This window comes from Astatotilapia calliptera, chromosome 9, assembly GCF_900246225.1.
Source record: "Astatotilapia calliptera chromosome 9, fAstCal1.2, whole genome shotgun sequence".
Classification (NCBI taxonomy): Eukaryota; Metazoa; Chordata; class Actinopteri; order Cichliformes; family Cichlidae; genus Astatotilapia; species Astatotilapia calliptera.
The window spans coordinates 17229914-17246082 of record NC_039310.1 but is presented as its reverse complement, the minus strand read 5'-3'; the positions used below and the strand labels follow the sequence as shown (position 1 = coordinate 17246082).

At 43.0% G+C, this 16169-nt stretch overlaps 2 protein-coding genes across 3 annotated transcripts in view; both read right to left on the bottom strand.

Annotated features, from left to right (window-relative positions):
- Positions 1-5815, bottom strand: part of flt1 (fms related receptor tyrosine kinase 1) — a 49736-nt gene extending 43921 nt beyond the window's left edge. Inside the window, exons 1-4 of one of the 2 annotated variants that reach the window (XM_026179532.1) lie at positions 5481-5815; positions 2841-2937; positions 1843-2048; positions 87-211 (exon numbers count right to left, since the gene is read on the bottom strand). In XM_026179532.1, the coding sequence (XP_026035317.1) occupies positions 87-211; positions 1843-2048; positions 2841-2937; positions 5481-5538 (486 nt within the window). In that variant the 5' untranslated portion in view covers positions 5539-5815. The remainder of the gene's footprint in view (positions 1-86; positions 212-1842; positions 2049-2840; positions 2938-5480) is intronic. The other variant, XM_026179533.1, reaches the window with a different exon arrangement.
- Positions 5816-6555: 740 nt separating this feature from the next.
- LOC113028992 (suppressor of tumorigenicity 14 protein) lies at positions 6556-15931 on the bottom strand. The gene is made up of 19 exons (XM_026179530.1): positions 15842-15931; positions 15126-15309; positions 14890-15014; positions 13767-13834; positions 13468-13661; positions 13246-13341; positions 12713-12932; positions 12449-12591; positions 12238-12335; positions 11992-12101; positions 11763-11896; positions 11324-11428; positions 11051-11158; positions 10844-10957; positions 10641-10760; positions 10358-10541; positions 10013-10284; positions 9796-9932; positions 6556-7888 (listed from the first exon to the last, which is right to left on the bottom strand). The coding sequence occupies exons 1-19, from the start codon at positions 15920-15922 to the stop codon at positions 7721-7723; spliced, it is 2661 nt and encodes an 886-aa protein (XP_026035315.1). The 5' UTR covers positions 15923-15931; the 3' UTR covers positions 6556-7720.
- Positions 15932-16169: the final 238 nt, after the last annotated feature.

Here is a 16169-nt window from a genome sequence, read left to right as displayed (position 1 = left end):
GCAGGTCTCTGCACCCATGCACAGTGCATTAAATTTAAAAGGTGTTCAGTCACTTGGTAGATAAAAAGCACATCTCCTGCACAAACCTTTACTAGTTCTGTGGTGACGTTGGGGCTGGTGACCCGGCAGGGGATGACCAGTGGCTCCTTTTCCTTCAGGTACAACACGTCTGGGCTCATATTTGCATCCTCCACGAATAGCTGCTGGCTGTCTGAAACCCAAACACTGCGGTCAGGGACACATATTGTACAATATTAAGTGTGTAAAATAAATGCATGAATAAAGAGTCTTTCTTACATATGATATGTTAAAAAAAAATATTGGGGGAGTCAAGGTTAAAATTATGCATTAGCAGAGTGGCTCCTTTGTGGCTACCTGTCTGTTAAATCTAGCAGAAAATCTGGACCTTTTGTTCCTGGTTTTGTTCTCGACTGGCTAGCATTCATTTCATATTGCATCCTGGTCCCATTAATGATGCATGTATAAAGTGAAAGACAGGCCCGTAAATAAATTTCCAAACAAGCTCTTGCATCACTCCTCTTGCTGTTTCCACATTTTTAGATCCCTTTCATCATTTTGGGCCAACTTTTAAAGTCATGCACATATATAGAAACTGCCTCTTTGCACAAGACACACCCACACACACAAACACACTTCCAATATCAGTCTCAACAACAACAAACAAAAGCAAACAGACACACACTCCTAAACATTCACTGAATACCCATTCAGCAAATGACTGTCTGTAGTCAGCGATAAACACTCAGATTGTTTGGAGGCAATCAAACGGCTCTCCATGTGTTTCTCCTCTCGGCTCGACTACTGTAAAAGCGCTGTGCCATTCAAAGGTGTGGGTGTTGCTCGCTGTATTGTTTGTGACCATAGGGTGTTATTCAAGGAAAGCAAATCTCTGAACATTCAAACAAAAGTACCCCAAGGACTAGTAGCCTGGAGGCTTCCTTCTTCTGCTTTGATTCCTAATAGAGAAGTCGGGGAGGGAGGCAAATGTCTGAGCAGAGCTGCAGGCCAAGTCTGACGCTTAATGGACATGGTGACCTGAGCGATTGATGGCTCCCGAGGGTCCTGTTGGCTAAACAGTAATGTGCCCTGTGACCCTGGCTTCCAGCCCAACTCTGCCTCATAATTGCGCAGACTGAGCAGCGTCACCTTCCAGGACAGGGAGGAGCTGGCTGGGCAGACATCATGCCTCCTCTGCCCCTGAGCTACTGCCCTTCATCTTATCCTTCTCAGCTCTTCACACACACACACACAAACACACACACTTCCACACACCGCCCTGCCGCCACCTTGTAGAGACACAGCGACATTCCCTCCCAGCACACCCCCTTCGAGCCCTTCCCCTCCTTCCCAAAGCACAGGATGCTTCAAGCAAGGCTGAGCAGAGCAGATAAGGCTGATGCCCTGGGAAACTCTGCCCGGGCCTGAGCCTTTCAGCAGCTGGGCTATTCCTGGCCTCGAAGTAGCACGTAAACGAAAGTAAAAAAAAAAAAAAGAAGAAGAAGAAGAAGAAGAATTTATATATAGACAAAAAGGAGGTAGGCCTGGGATGAGAAAAGGGGGAGGCAGGGGAGGAGGGCAGTGAAACTGTGCCAGAGTCATCTAGAAGGATGTGTTGTTAGGACAAACAGTGTTTAGATATAATTGGCTCACTGGCATTGGTCTGTATTTAGCGCCCACTGCATCCTGTTTAACCTGACATTACAAACAATACACATGGCAGGGTGAATGAGTGAAGGGCTTCTCAATGAGCGGGCTAAAAACAGCTATTAAAAAAAACATAACGCAAAACAGAAAAAAGTGCCCGGGGTAGCAGTGTCTTACCTGTGACATAAACGTAGATGGATGTCTGTTTATGGGGTTTGTCCTGGTACCTGCAGCGGAACAGGCCGGTGTGCTGGGCCTGGATGCTGCTGACTTTCACCTGGCTGCAGTAATGCTTGCTCGTCCTTCCACAGCGAGATTCACTCACGTCCACCTGATCTCTGTCCAAGCCTGCTGGGAACGTCCAGCTCAGCTGCCAGCGACCCCTGGTCAACAGTTACAGTGAGTTGGTAACCCTCTACAGCTTACATCACTGTAACTGTATCCCTTTATCCAAAGATGATTTCAACATGTGTGTGGAAGATGAAGATATATATTGGACTCTAATGAACTTATAATACATTACAATCTCATTCTGTTTTAGCTGCACGTGGTAAGCGTGCAATAACACGTAATAATAGGTGCTTGTAATTTATTTAGAAAAAGGATCACTAGTAAATGTTGAAGAGATTGTTTCAATGGAAAAACTGACTCATGCTTTTAAGCTGCTTTATGAGATGCTCAAGCTAGAGAGGAAAGAATGAGGAACAAGAAGTAGGGGGAAAGATGTAAGGTGCTTGCACAACAACTGATGGTTTATTTTTATTCAATGTTCTAGTGTTTATTTAAGAGTTTTCGTAATTCTGTGCCTTCATTAAGAGATTTCTTTAACCAGATATCAGTCATGGTGACTGTCTCATTCAATCCCAACCCAGGTTCAGCCCTTTATCCAAACTACGGATGCCTGGCTCAGATCTCTCTACCTAAATCCTTCTAAGTCTTAGCAGCAGGCACCCATCCCAAAACACTTCTGGATACTTATTTTGGGCAGTTAGTTAATAACGTTATCCAAACTTGACTTTAATTTCAGTGGCTATCAGCACATAAACACTGCATTCATAGAACACATTTTAAAAGGCTTTTTTCCTCCAGGAAGTTACACTTCTACCACCATCTTTACTAAAAAAATGAATTACAGATTTTAAATCACAATGTTTCCGCCTCTACCTGAAACTCACCTGCAGTTGAGCGTTAGCATCTGGTTAGCATCCAGAACCTGCTGCCGAGTTTTGACATCCAGGAGAGGGACGCTGAACCTCCCCTTCTGATCTTTATCTGCAGAGGTCAGAGCGCCGAAAAGATGAGTAAATTTATAGAAACAGTTCAACACCCAATGACCTGTAGTGTGGTTTGTCTCATAGCAAGTATCTATTAACCTATGGATCTCTCCAGAGAGGTTAGAGGTCAAGGAGAACTTATAAATGTCAAAGTGAAAAGGGTACATCTGGACTGAGTTTGTTGACTCTGGTTAACTGCTTAATTCAGGTGTAGAGACAAGTGTCCATGTGGTTGGGACGTACACAGTGAAAAACCCTTTTCAATCACTTTTAGGGAAATCCTGAAAGATAACACACTTCCTGTAAGGTATGCCAACCAGTCTGGGTGATTCCCACCTCCACAGCACGTCCTCTATCAGCATCTCTGACCCTGCTCACATCTCCTCGCTAAACCCACTTAAGAAGTTTTGTGGAAATGCGTAAGCAGTGTCCCTCTTGTTTATCAAATAAAGGCATTTCTCCACTTCATCGCTGAGGTTTATTAATGAGAGATAAAGACTGTCCACCCTTCCTTCCTCAAAACAACAGAGGAAACATCATTCAGGGAAGCCCGTCCTTCACTCGGACTCCTCCTCGCACAGCAGCTCATAAAGAACCACCTCCACTGATCTGTGAGCAGTTAAACTGCTGCTAGGGCAGTTAGCGAATTTATCACTTAAATCCATTATTGCCTTTCATTGTCAGCATCATTGTTCCCAGTGGATCCCCCATTGAGCACAGTATCTAGTATTACTCATACTGCTAACACTTCCTATGCTACTTCCTTGGGTTTCACAGGAGGCAGCAAATACACACACACAGGCAGGAGAATGGAAGATGGAGGGGGAAGTCAAGGATCTCCTCCAGCTTTTCAACAAGCTGTTTAAACAAGTGTCTAATTAGCACACTTTCTGTGTTATCAGGTAAAGGAAAGCATTTCGCAATCCTAACTACAACATCACTGCCATTACCAGGAAGTACTGTGGTTAGTTTCCACAAAGGCTCATTACACTGACGTACCAGGGAATCTAAAACAAACACCTGAGGGCAATGAGATATTTAAAGTGCCATGAACAGAAACATGCAGATGCATACTAAGGTGAAATTCAGACAAATTAATGAGGACATAGTAAACTCTTTGAGCTGAAATTTACATCACTGCAATAAATCTCAGGAGCATGAAGATTTCTAGACAATCAGCCGACATGAAGAATTTGTTTACCTGTAGTGAAATGTGATCATATGATTTTATTATCAGTTTTAAAATACTAACAGATATAGAGAGGTCCAGTCTAGAATAGTCTCTCCAATAATTCTGATTAATATAATGTATTAAAGGTAACAGTGACAGCGGGGTGTGAATAAATGAAGAATTTAGTTTGTTCTGTGTAAGAAGGTGTTTTTCAGAACGGCTGATTATGCATTATATTTTATATTATGTATTAATCATTATTATTATGTATTTTCTGCAGTTATTCTGGACTGAGTCACATTATTTGTCACATTCAGTTGAATAAATATTGATGCAGAACCTTTTTTATACTTCTTCCTTTCTCTGTATTACACTGCTATATATGTACATATGGATTAAGTACAGGTATGCATGTATGTGCGTGTTTTACTTGTCATCCAGCAGGAAATAATTGGTGGAGTTTTTGTTTCAGTGACAGATTTAAAACAAACGCCATGATGCATTTGGAAAATGAAAAAACAAAATTTTAAATAGTAATAGCACATGAACAGTCGAGGATAACTAGAAGTGATGTAATAAGTCGTTACACGTGTAGGACATCTTTTAAAATTCACCGTATGCAAAATAAAACAATTAAATTAAAACTTTTTAAAAATGCCATGTCCCGGATCAAGCTCTTAATGTAACGCACGATTTGATATGCCAGTTTCGCTGAACATGTACAGTGACAATAAAGGGTGATTCTACTCTATTCTATTTTGCACCTGTAGACGCATCATTTTTTATTCCTTGAACTGCTTCCACTGGACTCCATAAATGCAACCTAGCGACTGTTTGAGCAATGAGCACAAATTCACATCGGTTCCTGCTCAGAGGAGTTTTTGACCCCTCATCCATTTATATTATTGACAAGCTCACTAGCTTCAGGAAACAACGCCTGCGCGCATCCATTCAGCAGAGGCCATGCGGGCAAGGAGCCGGGCCACAGGGGTCCCGGTTATCCAAACAAGTGTCCGGGTGGGATATGGCTCTTATCATCCTCAGCGCAAAAGGAGGTTTACAGCTTCAGACACGCAGCCACAGCGGCGACACAACAAGCCGATAAATGAGGAGCGGCAGCGCAATAATTAAGGGGGATTGGCTGTCAGTCTGTTGTTTTCTACCTTGATTAGTTGAAATACTTATTTTTGTTAGGTTTGTCAGGTTTACAAGAAATAACGATCATGAAGGATTTTGGCTCTAATTAACTAACTATTACAAACAAGTTTCCTTGACTGTAAATTAGCGCAGGTCTGTGTAAATTAGCAGTTATCCTTGCTGCACGCACTCTGTGCGCCCGTAACATCTGCAAAACTGACCCAGTTACTTACCTTTTGCTAGAACACCATAAAATCCAAACAGCAGGGAGAAGAGAATAAAATTCATCATGTCTGGAGACTCCGAAGCAGCTTTGCGCTTTCAAATAAAATAACGCATGAAAGAAGTTGTATTCCTGCTGTGGCTCCTTTCCCCCCCCCCTTCTGTTTCTTTTCTCTCCACCGGACTACAAACGCAGCACAGCGCGGTTGACTGCTGCGCTCTGAGCTGAGGATCACCGAATGGGAGACAGTTTCCTGAGTTTATCTGCGGGAGATCACGCAACAGGACACCGCGCTTGAGCTCCAGTGCAACTTTTTCCCATCGTTTCGGATTGTGGTGCGGCTTTATACTGTTCCCACAGTGCACCCACCGGATAGACGGCTTCCGTTACGTCCAGTGACACACCCAGCGCGCGCAACAGCGGTCCCATTTCAGCTGTCCCATGTAGTAAAACCTGCTAAATGTTATATTTTTCTAATATAAGAAAAATCAAAACTCTGTTTCCTCGGATTTTTCACACTTCGGATTGGACATTCACTTTTTGTTCCTAAGCCAAGAGTCTACATGCGCTATTTTCCATCGGGACGTTTACGCTTCACTGGAAATGATGCGCACTGATCAGCCGCTTGCGTATATCTTGTCAGTACCCAGGGCTGGTAAACGGGATGATCAGCACGTAGGCATTGGTAAACGAATAGTGAACTGATCGACATTTTTAAAAAAAAAAAGTGCTCTGCGGAAGGTGCCAAACATTCCACTACTGGAGAAAATCTGGTCTCACCACTAAAGGAAAGTCACTCACGTTTCCTTCAAACTGTAGTACAGGTGCATTTCAGTAAAAAACAAACAAACAAAACCACAACAAACCCCCCCAAAAAACAAAAACAAAAGAAATTAATTATTTCTGAAGCAACAGGAATGTTCAAAATTAAATTCAGTGGACTGAAACAGCAAATTTCATTGATTTATCTTAACAGCAAAGCAAATAAATTATGTAATAAGAGATACAAAAACAAAGAAAAAAGATGGTTCTGCATTGATAATGTGTCTTTAATATAAAGGGAAATGGATTATTTAACAATGATGTAAATTGCAGTTTTTTTATTCTTCATTTCTTCAGGGGATATTGTACATGGCACATTGTAATGGCACAGCTTGTCCACTGGGTGGTGGGGTGAGCTGAATGAGGATGGAGAAATGGACCAAACTCTTAAGTGTCTGCATAGAAAGGCTCACTTAGGTCTGGTAATGGTAATCTTACTGGGTCCTCAGGTTTAATGTGGAGGCTTTTTAATAGGACATAAAGTATAAAAGTGGCACCGTTAAGATAAATTAAATCACAGTAAAACTGAAAAGCACCTACTATGGATGGACTGTTCTCTTATCTACAGTTACAGCATATACCGCACATAAAGCTATTACTGTGGGATATACAAATGCACAGACGTACATATACAGTACAAGAACAACTCTTAAACTCAGAGTGAGCTGTGAACACATCCAGTAGCATACAGTACACGGGGTAATGCAAAAATACAGGGTTACATGTATTGTTCGAGAAAGAACTCTTTTCACAATAAGACTGCATGCAGCACAGGACACGGTTTGTTTCTGCAGTGAATAATGTAGCTGTGAATGGAAAAACAGGAAGTAATTGGCAACATTTACACGCACAGGATAATGTAGCCCACCTCAGATCTGCTCTGAAACCTGATGCGTACCAGCCTGTGTGATTGCGACAGGCTGGTGTTTGGTGCCAAATGTGAAGACTTTTACAGGGAACTTCACCAAATGTAAAAAAACTGAAAAGAAAAAACAGCCTCTTGATGGGAACTTGGGAGTGTAATTCATAAAGCAAGTTGCAGGCTGCAGAGCCTTCCACGGCTCTAGAGCGAGCAATTTATGTAGCTGGACTAGTTTCTTGAGTGACATTGTTTGTCTTGGATTCCAGTGTTAACGTTTAAATGCAGCAAGCCAAAACAAACGAATCGATAATCAGCTTAAGATCAGATTTTTTTCTTTTTTGTCCATGCAACATTGCTGCAGTTGTTTGAGGAATATGAGGAAGCAGCAAGGTTTGGAACAGGGATGATACCCCCACTGGCCCAATGCCTTGGACACACTGCCAAAAACTGACTCATTGTGTTGCCATCCGTCATGACGACAATCTGAAGACAGACTTCAGGTCTGAAACCTCCTTCCTGTGCATTAGCTCTGTCGTGTAGTTCACGTGAGTAAGACGTTTGATTGGTCAGACCTGTCCCTTGGTCTGCTGACGAATCCAGTCGGTGAATTTGACCACCTGTGTGTAGACGCCGGGGCGGTTCTGCCTGGCACAGCCCTCGCCCCAGCTCACGATTCCCGCCAGGAACCACCGCCTGCCTCGCTCCAGACACACTAATGGACCCCCAGAGTCACCCTGAGGACACACACACCGATAAGCATGTAGACACAAACATAAAGATCATAAAGAGGAAGCAGTCAAAAATTCCTCCAGGGCGTTTTATATCTGCTCATAACTTTTAAGCTTCAACACCCGAGGATTAGACAACACGGAGGATGGTAACTAGCTGTCGCAAACATTAGCAGCAACTTTGACACTCTTAGATTTACTTTACCAGGTAAGTGGCTAACTAAATACTCACAAACATCGGGTATTTCCTAAATGCCTTCGTCAGGGATTGATGTTTGTTTCTTTGATGCAGCTGTTTTATGAGTTATAGCACAAGCTCCCTAATATAAGTTACTTCCGGTTTCAGACAGACTGAGCTTGAAAAGCTTTTTGAGAAGACAGTCATTATTAGGAATTCTAGGTGAAACGACCCTTTAAACAGCCCAGTTTAAAAAGCACCATAGTGAAGCTCAGATCTGCTGTATGTATTTTTTTATTTGATCTTTGATGATTTTCAGATAAAAAAGAAGTTTGTAATGAAGAGAAAGTCAGGTAAGGGTAGGATGAAAGATTCCACAAACGTTATGGAGGAGTAAGTAATGGATAATAGGCATTGATTTCTAAATAAAAGGACATGAAAAACTTAAGTTTTATTTTATTATTTATTATATTAAACTTCAGTATATTTTTAGCTAACTAGGGAGCTCAGTCTTCTTCTCTTGCCAACACTTTCTTTAAAGATGTCACACATTTTAGGGTCAACTTGAAAGAAAGGCAGATGTGAAATGTAAAAGTGAGGTCAGAGGTCAAATGTGACATGATATTTGGACACATGGAGTGAACCACCACTCACAACCACTAGCACTTTATATAGCCTCTGTAGAAATTATCCACACCCTCACTTACCTTAACTGCACTACTGTATAGCCCTGTGTAAACAATCATTCTGTACATACGATAATTTTTAACCCTACAACTGTTTACAACTTGCATAGTTCTGTATAGCTGTATATCTCAGATTCCTGTAAAGTTATTTATTTCATATTCTGTATAGTTTTTCATATTTATATCCTGTCCATATCCTGTACATAGCTTGTACTCACTACAGCCTGTACATACTTATAGTTATAGAATATTCACAACATACTTCATACCGTGTACATTATAACATAATAGACCCATTTCTGTAATATACTTGCATATCTATATTATTGCTAATATATATTGTAATATATCTATATCACTAAGCACTTCTGGATGGATGCAAACTGCATTTCGTTGCCCTGTACCTGTGCATGTGCAATGACAATAAAGTTGAATTCTAATTCTAATTCTAAACTGTAATGTGATATTTAGAATCTCCATATATATGATCAGCCTGAATCAACAAACTAAACTTCAGCTCATGTTAGCGTTTGCTGAAATTACTGGCATTGTTCGTAAATCACTATAATAATGTGTGTGTACAAAAAATGCTTAGACTTCTAAAATTGTGGAGGTGAAATTGTGACACTCACCACAAACATGAAAGTTCCTGTAAAACCCTGACAGCTGTGTAGCACTTTCTGCAGAGACTAAATGATTATCTGCACTGATTATCTGATGATAACATGAGGAATAACGCTGTTAAATAAGGCATGTGAAACCAATTCTCTACTATTTTATATCTCGTGAGCACAATTTTATTTGTTTTCACGCCAGAAGTGGTTAGTTGGCTAAATAGAGGAGTCTTTACACAAGAAATCATAGGAAGCAGCATGTGATTAGCAAAAAGACACTGAGGAAGTAGATTTCTCTTGTATGGTTTAGATAAGATTTCTTGGAAATACTCCAAGAAAGTATCTTAAACCATTTCTGGTTAAGACTAAAAAGAAAGTTTTGAAATTTCTTAAGAAACCAGTGCAATGTTTTCCATAAAATCCATACACACTCACTTGACATGCATCCACACCTCCCTGCAGATTCCCAGCACAAAGCATCCTGGGAGTGACGGCGTCATCATACAACTTGTTGCAGGTGCTTCTATTTATGATCTTCACCGAGGCCTCTTGTAGGCGAGAGGCTAATTCACCTACAATCCACAGAAACAGTCAAAGTTTCCAGTAAAATTAAGTAAAATTTGCATATTTCTATTCAATTATGAGTGCTTACCATCCTCCATAAGAACTCCCCAACCTGTGACATAGCAGCTGGTCCCTGTGGTGAAAGTGTGAGAGGAGGCGGGGACGCACACAGGCTGCACCAAGTCACTGAAAAAAACAGGTGCGCTGAGCTCGAGGAGGGCGATGTCATAATCAGACGTGAACTGGTCATACTGTGGGTGGAGGAGGATGCGGCGGATCGGTCTGGTGGCTGCTCCTTGGTTTCCTGTGGTCATCACACGCATTCCCATGTATGCACGCCACGCATGTGCATCTGAGTATCTAGGATACACTGCGCTTAAATAAAGTGCTTATATATGAATCATCAACATAAGGTTCTCTGTAGCTTTCTTACTTAATGGCATCAGAGTCCTGGAAACAATGAGCAGCAGAGATAAGCCAGCGGTTTGAGACCAGCGTGGCTCCACAGACATGCCCGTAGCGATCCATCTGGAGGCTGACCTGCCATGGCCATGACCCAGCTACGGCGTCACTCCCTCCCACTATCTTGGTGCGTTTTTTGGGCCTGGTTCCACAGCCTGAGGAATAGATAAGGAACACATATGAAGATGTTAGAGCCTGTATTTTAATGAGCAAGTACAGCGGTATGAGGTGTGGTACTTGAGCAATTCCTGTACCACAGCGCAGCTCATCAGAGCCATCGTAGCAGTCTTTAACGCCGTCACACTCCGGGTTGACCTTACTGACACACTTCCCATTGGCACATTTGTAGGAGGATGAGGAGCAGCCTTTAACATCTAAACAGAACGAAGGTTGTAATATTATTTTTTAAGAGCACACTGTTGCACTAAACCATAACTGTGACATCATAAGCACTCACATGCTCTGGTGCAGTTGAGCTCATCGCTGCGGTCTTTGCAGTCAATGACACCATCACACACAGACGACTTAGACAAACACACCTTGTTGGGACAGACGTGGTAACATTTACCTCCTGAAAAGCAAACAGAAGGCAGCATGAAACACATGACCGAACAAAACACTGACATATGAAGGTATTAAAAGAGCGGCGGTGTTTTCTGCTCACCACAGCTGCCCTCCTCACTGCTGTCCGCACAAATGCTCTGACTGACACACTGGCTTTGAGGTTTGCACTGGTTGTTCCCACACAACAGTTCCCCAGGCTTGCAGGATGCTAAAGGTTTGATACAGAGCACAAATAAATGTGGGTCTAAACCAGGGTTTGTGTCTATATCTGCATCAAGATGTATAAACATAATTCAAACCAGAGATCCCAAAACAAAGAATACAAGATTAAGCGTGTGAGGACAGCGCACAGGACTTAGGCAACAATACTTACAGCATTTAGCCTCGTCCCGTCCGTCTGAGCAGTCCTTTACTCCATCGCACACCTTCTTCAGAGGGATACAGCGACTATCTCCACAGCGAAACTGGCGAGGGCACGCTAATGACAGACAGCAAAGAAATTTTTAAAAAACCACAAAAACATAAATTAGAGGAAGAACTCAAACCAACCATATAATAACGAAATAACAACACTTTGTGCAGTAACAAAAGATGGGAATTTTTCAGGAGTTTACAGGGGATGAAACTAAATTTTACATTATGCAATCAGGACCACTTCAGATATTTACAACTAAGGAATTTTTATGATAGTGAAGGAAAGCCCAGTGTAAATCTGGACAAAAATAACTTAATTACAGCCTTAGTAGGGATCTACAGCTCTAAGAAATAAAGAGTAATATCTACTTATAGTGAAAGCATTCAGTTTCACTTACTGCCCTCTGGGGCGAAGGCTCGGTATAGCAAGTAGAAGCCCTTGTTGGTGAGAGATTCATCAGAGTGGAAGTGGAGGGTGAGAGGAGAGGAGTAGACTCGCTTTTTGCCGCTGTTTGACACTGGATTGCACAATCTGAAGATACAGTAAAATGAGGAGTTTCACTTTTAACTCTTAAGCATGCTCCAAAACATGGAGATAAAACACACCAGGAGTTATAATCAGCTTACTTCACTCCTCCGATGTCCAGCCAGTCCTTCTCACAGCCGTCTGATGATAGAGAATCCTGAATGTCCATTGTCACGATAGTTATGGAGATCAGGTATCCTGGTAATGGCACCTGAGGAAGTAACCAGAGATTATTAAGGAAAGTATTGCGATGCTGGAATGTCAACAGGCTACAGAAGAATATTCCATTGTTTCCTAACACATGCACACACTCTGTGTATGTACACAAACATTTTTATGTAGCTCACCCTCAGTGTCCATATGCAGTCTATATTGGGAGGATAATAGGAAGGGTAGTAGGGTGAGGAAATAGAGCCATTCCAGGAGGAAATTGACCCTCCACAACCTGCCCAGGAAGATGGTGACGCGGATAAGTGCACAAAGTACACACATATGTAATTATGTATGCAATTCAAAATGAAATTAGATTTTTATATGTCTGTGTGAGAGCACTCAAACCTGCTTTTGGGATGGCCTGGAAGTAAGCTTTAAAGATGGCTCCATCCCTCTGTCTGCTGAAAGAGAACGTGACTAGCATCACATTCCCAGAGGATGTCAGCTTCATAACCGGAGATGAGCCCGAAATAGGCAGCCCACACCACCTGCAGCAGTCACGCGCATCATTTTTAGAGACGGAACCAAGTTAAATGAATAAAAATAAATGTTACTTATCAGTTACTACTGCGTGTACACAAATATCAAAGCTCATAAAATGCTCTTTACCTGGCGATTATCTTGTTCTGTAAAGGAAGTAAGAAGTCATATGCAGAGAGCTTGTGAGTGGTGCAGCTTCCTGGTGTGGCGCCATGAAGGGTGAGGACAACCAGTCGAACCACGTGACCCGAGGGCACACGAAGTCTCCACTGGTAGTATGGCTTCTTGGGACTCACAAGGCTCAGGGTGCGGTTGTTACCATATTTGGCATAGAGGTCAAAGGACATGGCTAGACAGTGGAAATGATAATGATGCTGATGTTGTGAGTCAGATTAGATCTCTCTCACACACACACTTACACAGAAGAGCAAAGCATACTATTTATACAGTTAGTGCACATTTAAGCTCCTTTACAAAGCAACTCCACCTTTCCTGCTTTGTCTGACTTAATCAGTGTCGTATCTGATGTCTGCACTTGTGCTCTGCCCCTTCTGGTTTTCTGTGTACTTGCATGGAAAAGCAGGGAATTCTCAGAAATGTTTGACTCACCAAAACAGACTTAGGAGTTTTAAAGTGTCAAGCCAGAAGAGTACTGTCCTCACCTTGGAAGCCAAGCTGCCATTTCCCGCCCTGGATACTATTTGGATTTTTGATTTTGTCAGATCTTTCATCTGGATCAAAGTCGTCAGGGTCCAAACCTAAAAAGAAACAAATCAAGCATCAAAAATCTAAAACTTGGGTATAAAATTAGGCATTTATGAAAGTCTAACTATGTTATTTCTGTTTAAAAGAAAATCATTTTGCAGTAAAAGTACTTTATCTACCCAGTAAGTGAAGTATGTCATCATCTTGCTGCATAAAGTAGCGCTGCTCGTTGCGGCTTTCCCGCTGAATCTTGTTGCTCCCGGGAAGCCGCCGCTGAAGCCTCTCTGGGCTGGAGGTCTGAATTTCCGTCGCAACATTGTCTGGGGCAGAGAATTTACTCCAGTAGAAGACGGTGAGCCCTTCTGCTCCTTCACTATCACACACAGAGGTTGGATCTCAGCGTGCTGCTGTCATGTATGTTCTTGGCATGCAAGAACCGTTGCAACACACAAGCAGATTTTGTTTAGGTGTAGCATACCTGAAGGCAGTAATTCCTGAGCGTACGTGGTAAGGGCTCCACGGAGAGGACTTGTAGAGGTCTGAGAACTGCGTTTTTAAAAAAAAAAATAAAGGTGTGGGGGGGTGACATCACAAATTGCACGCGAGATGGCTTTTTCCACTGAGGTGACATGAAAATACACCTGGTTGTGCAAATGCTTTGTTCTTGTTTGTGTGTATGAGACTCTTCATGTGTGCGTGCTGACTCTGAGCTGCACAGAGCTCCTTTGTGTCCCTTCCTGCCCGCTGTGAAGAGGTAAGATACTGGGTGGTATTGGCTCTTGGCCTTCAGTTCACCTGTTCTTTAATGAACAGATGGCCACAGAGATACTGTGACCACTTAACAAAGAAGCTAAATTGCCATTGCAGCTGCTTACAGGGATGTTAAACTATGGTACTGCAGTGTTTGGGGGAATTTTCACCTATCAATTTACTGTCAGATCCACTGCTATATACCTGACCTTCTGCTCCAAAAATCTAATCATATCTCCCTCGGCCCTTCTGTCATTCCAGATTACCCTACTGCCCTGTCTCTAGCTCTTAACCCCAGCATCAAACAGAGGTTCACCTGCTCTCTGTAGTGTCCGGTGCACAGAGTAGCTGATTGTGTGAAAGCAACACAGACAACGTTTTTATTGAGGGCCTGCTCTTCCTCTCACTCTTGCTGCCTGAGGCTAGCTAGGCTCACAAATACTGGGCTTGTCTTCAGCCCTGAAATGGCCCTGTCCCCCGGGGATCTCAGGAACCTGCACACACACTGTGCCCAGCTCTTGTTACAGCTTTACATTTAACACTACCAGCGAGAGAAAGAGAAAGGGGCAGAAGAAAGTGGTGTGCAGAAAAAAAAGAGCGGAGATGGGAGGCTGAAGTAGATAAGGAGAAACTCTACAAATAAGAAAGCAAGGACAGAGGAGGAGGAGGAGAGCGGCTGTGTTTTGAATGTGCGACATAAAAAGAAGCAGTAACCTGCTGTAGAGAAGGATATCAAAGTCAGAGCAACAACAACAAGATCAGCTTCAGCCCAGGGGCAGGAAGGTCAAGCAGCACTCTAAAGTGTCATTCAGAGGGGAGGCAGTGACAGACAGGATCGCCGTTCCACTTACATAATGGTTCAAAGCCTGAGCCTGCAGGCGGAACTGAGGGGAGGTGGAGTCAGCCAGCTCCGAGGAGAAGCTCAGGTTTGGGAACTCCACGCTGCCTCCGAGAAAGAACACTGAGCAAGGCGGAGCTGTGGAGCAGGAGGGGGAGATTTGAGACAGGTGCACCGTGCGACTCAAAATAAATAACATTTAACACCAAAGGAATGGACCAGAAAAATCTCCTGCAGCTCCGTACTCACATGTTAAGTAGTGGAGTGTCAGTGCAATGGCTGCAATAAAGGGAAAGAAAGGCAAGAGACCCAACATCCATCTCCTCCAGGAATCACACACTGGAGCTTTTACCCCCTCCACGTTCTCTTCTGCCTGCTCCTCAGGCTTCGTGGGGGGGCTCAGTGAATGGGAGGGCTTTAAGTTCCCTTCTCCCTTTCAAAGACAAGGACACGACTCAAATATCATACAAGGTTTTTATGTCTCAAATTGCTTCTAATTGTTATTTTCATGGTAAAGAAAATGAAATCTATATACCACAAAGTCAGTAGAACAACATTTGACTGAGCCAGATGCTGATTTTCAGAGAGCAATGGAGAACATCCTTCAGATTAAAAGATCTACTAAGACATTTAAGGACTTGGCAGGTTTCCCCCAGGGAAGCAGACAAAGAGTGGCTGGAGTGGTCTGCTTTCCCACGGCCTGGCTGTGCAGTGTCAGCAACTCAATCAAGTGGCCCACTCGGATGTGGACATTCATAAGAATGGGACCCAGAGACATCTAGAGCAAGATTTTACACTTAAGAGGAATCATAAGTAAGAGTCTGATGGACTCTAAATAGTATGCAGCCCTTTTGTATTGGGGGAATAAAAAGGGGGTGAAACAAGCAGACGGACTTAAAGAGTTACAATATGCTGAAAAAACAGTTCTCGCAGAAAGGTTTCAAAGAGACGCACTGATGGCTTACCTGTGGAGCAGTGTAGCCTGAGTGTCCATGCCCGGAGACGCAGTACACTTCACAAATCTTGCTTTTGGGGAGAGTCCACATAGCACTGTCCCGTTTAGCTCCGGAGAGGCGATATGCAACAATACCCCGGGCATAGAAACGATGGAGAGAGAGGAAATCCCCGCTGTCGCTTCCTCTGGAAAAAAAAAAGAAGGGGGAAAAAAATCCCCACACCGAAACCTGACCCGAGGGGGCTTGGACGCAGCGGGCATTCACTGCCTCCCATTTACCTGAACCTGGCGGCAGGTGTCACACGGAGCCCCAGAATGCAGTGCGGGCACAATGAGAG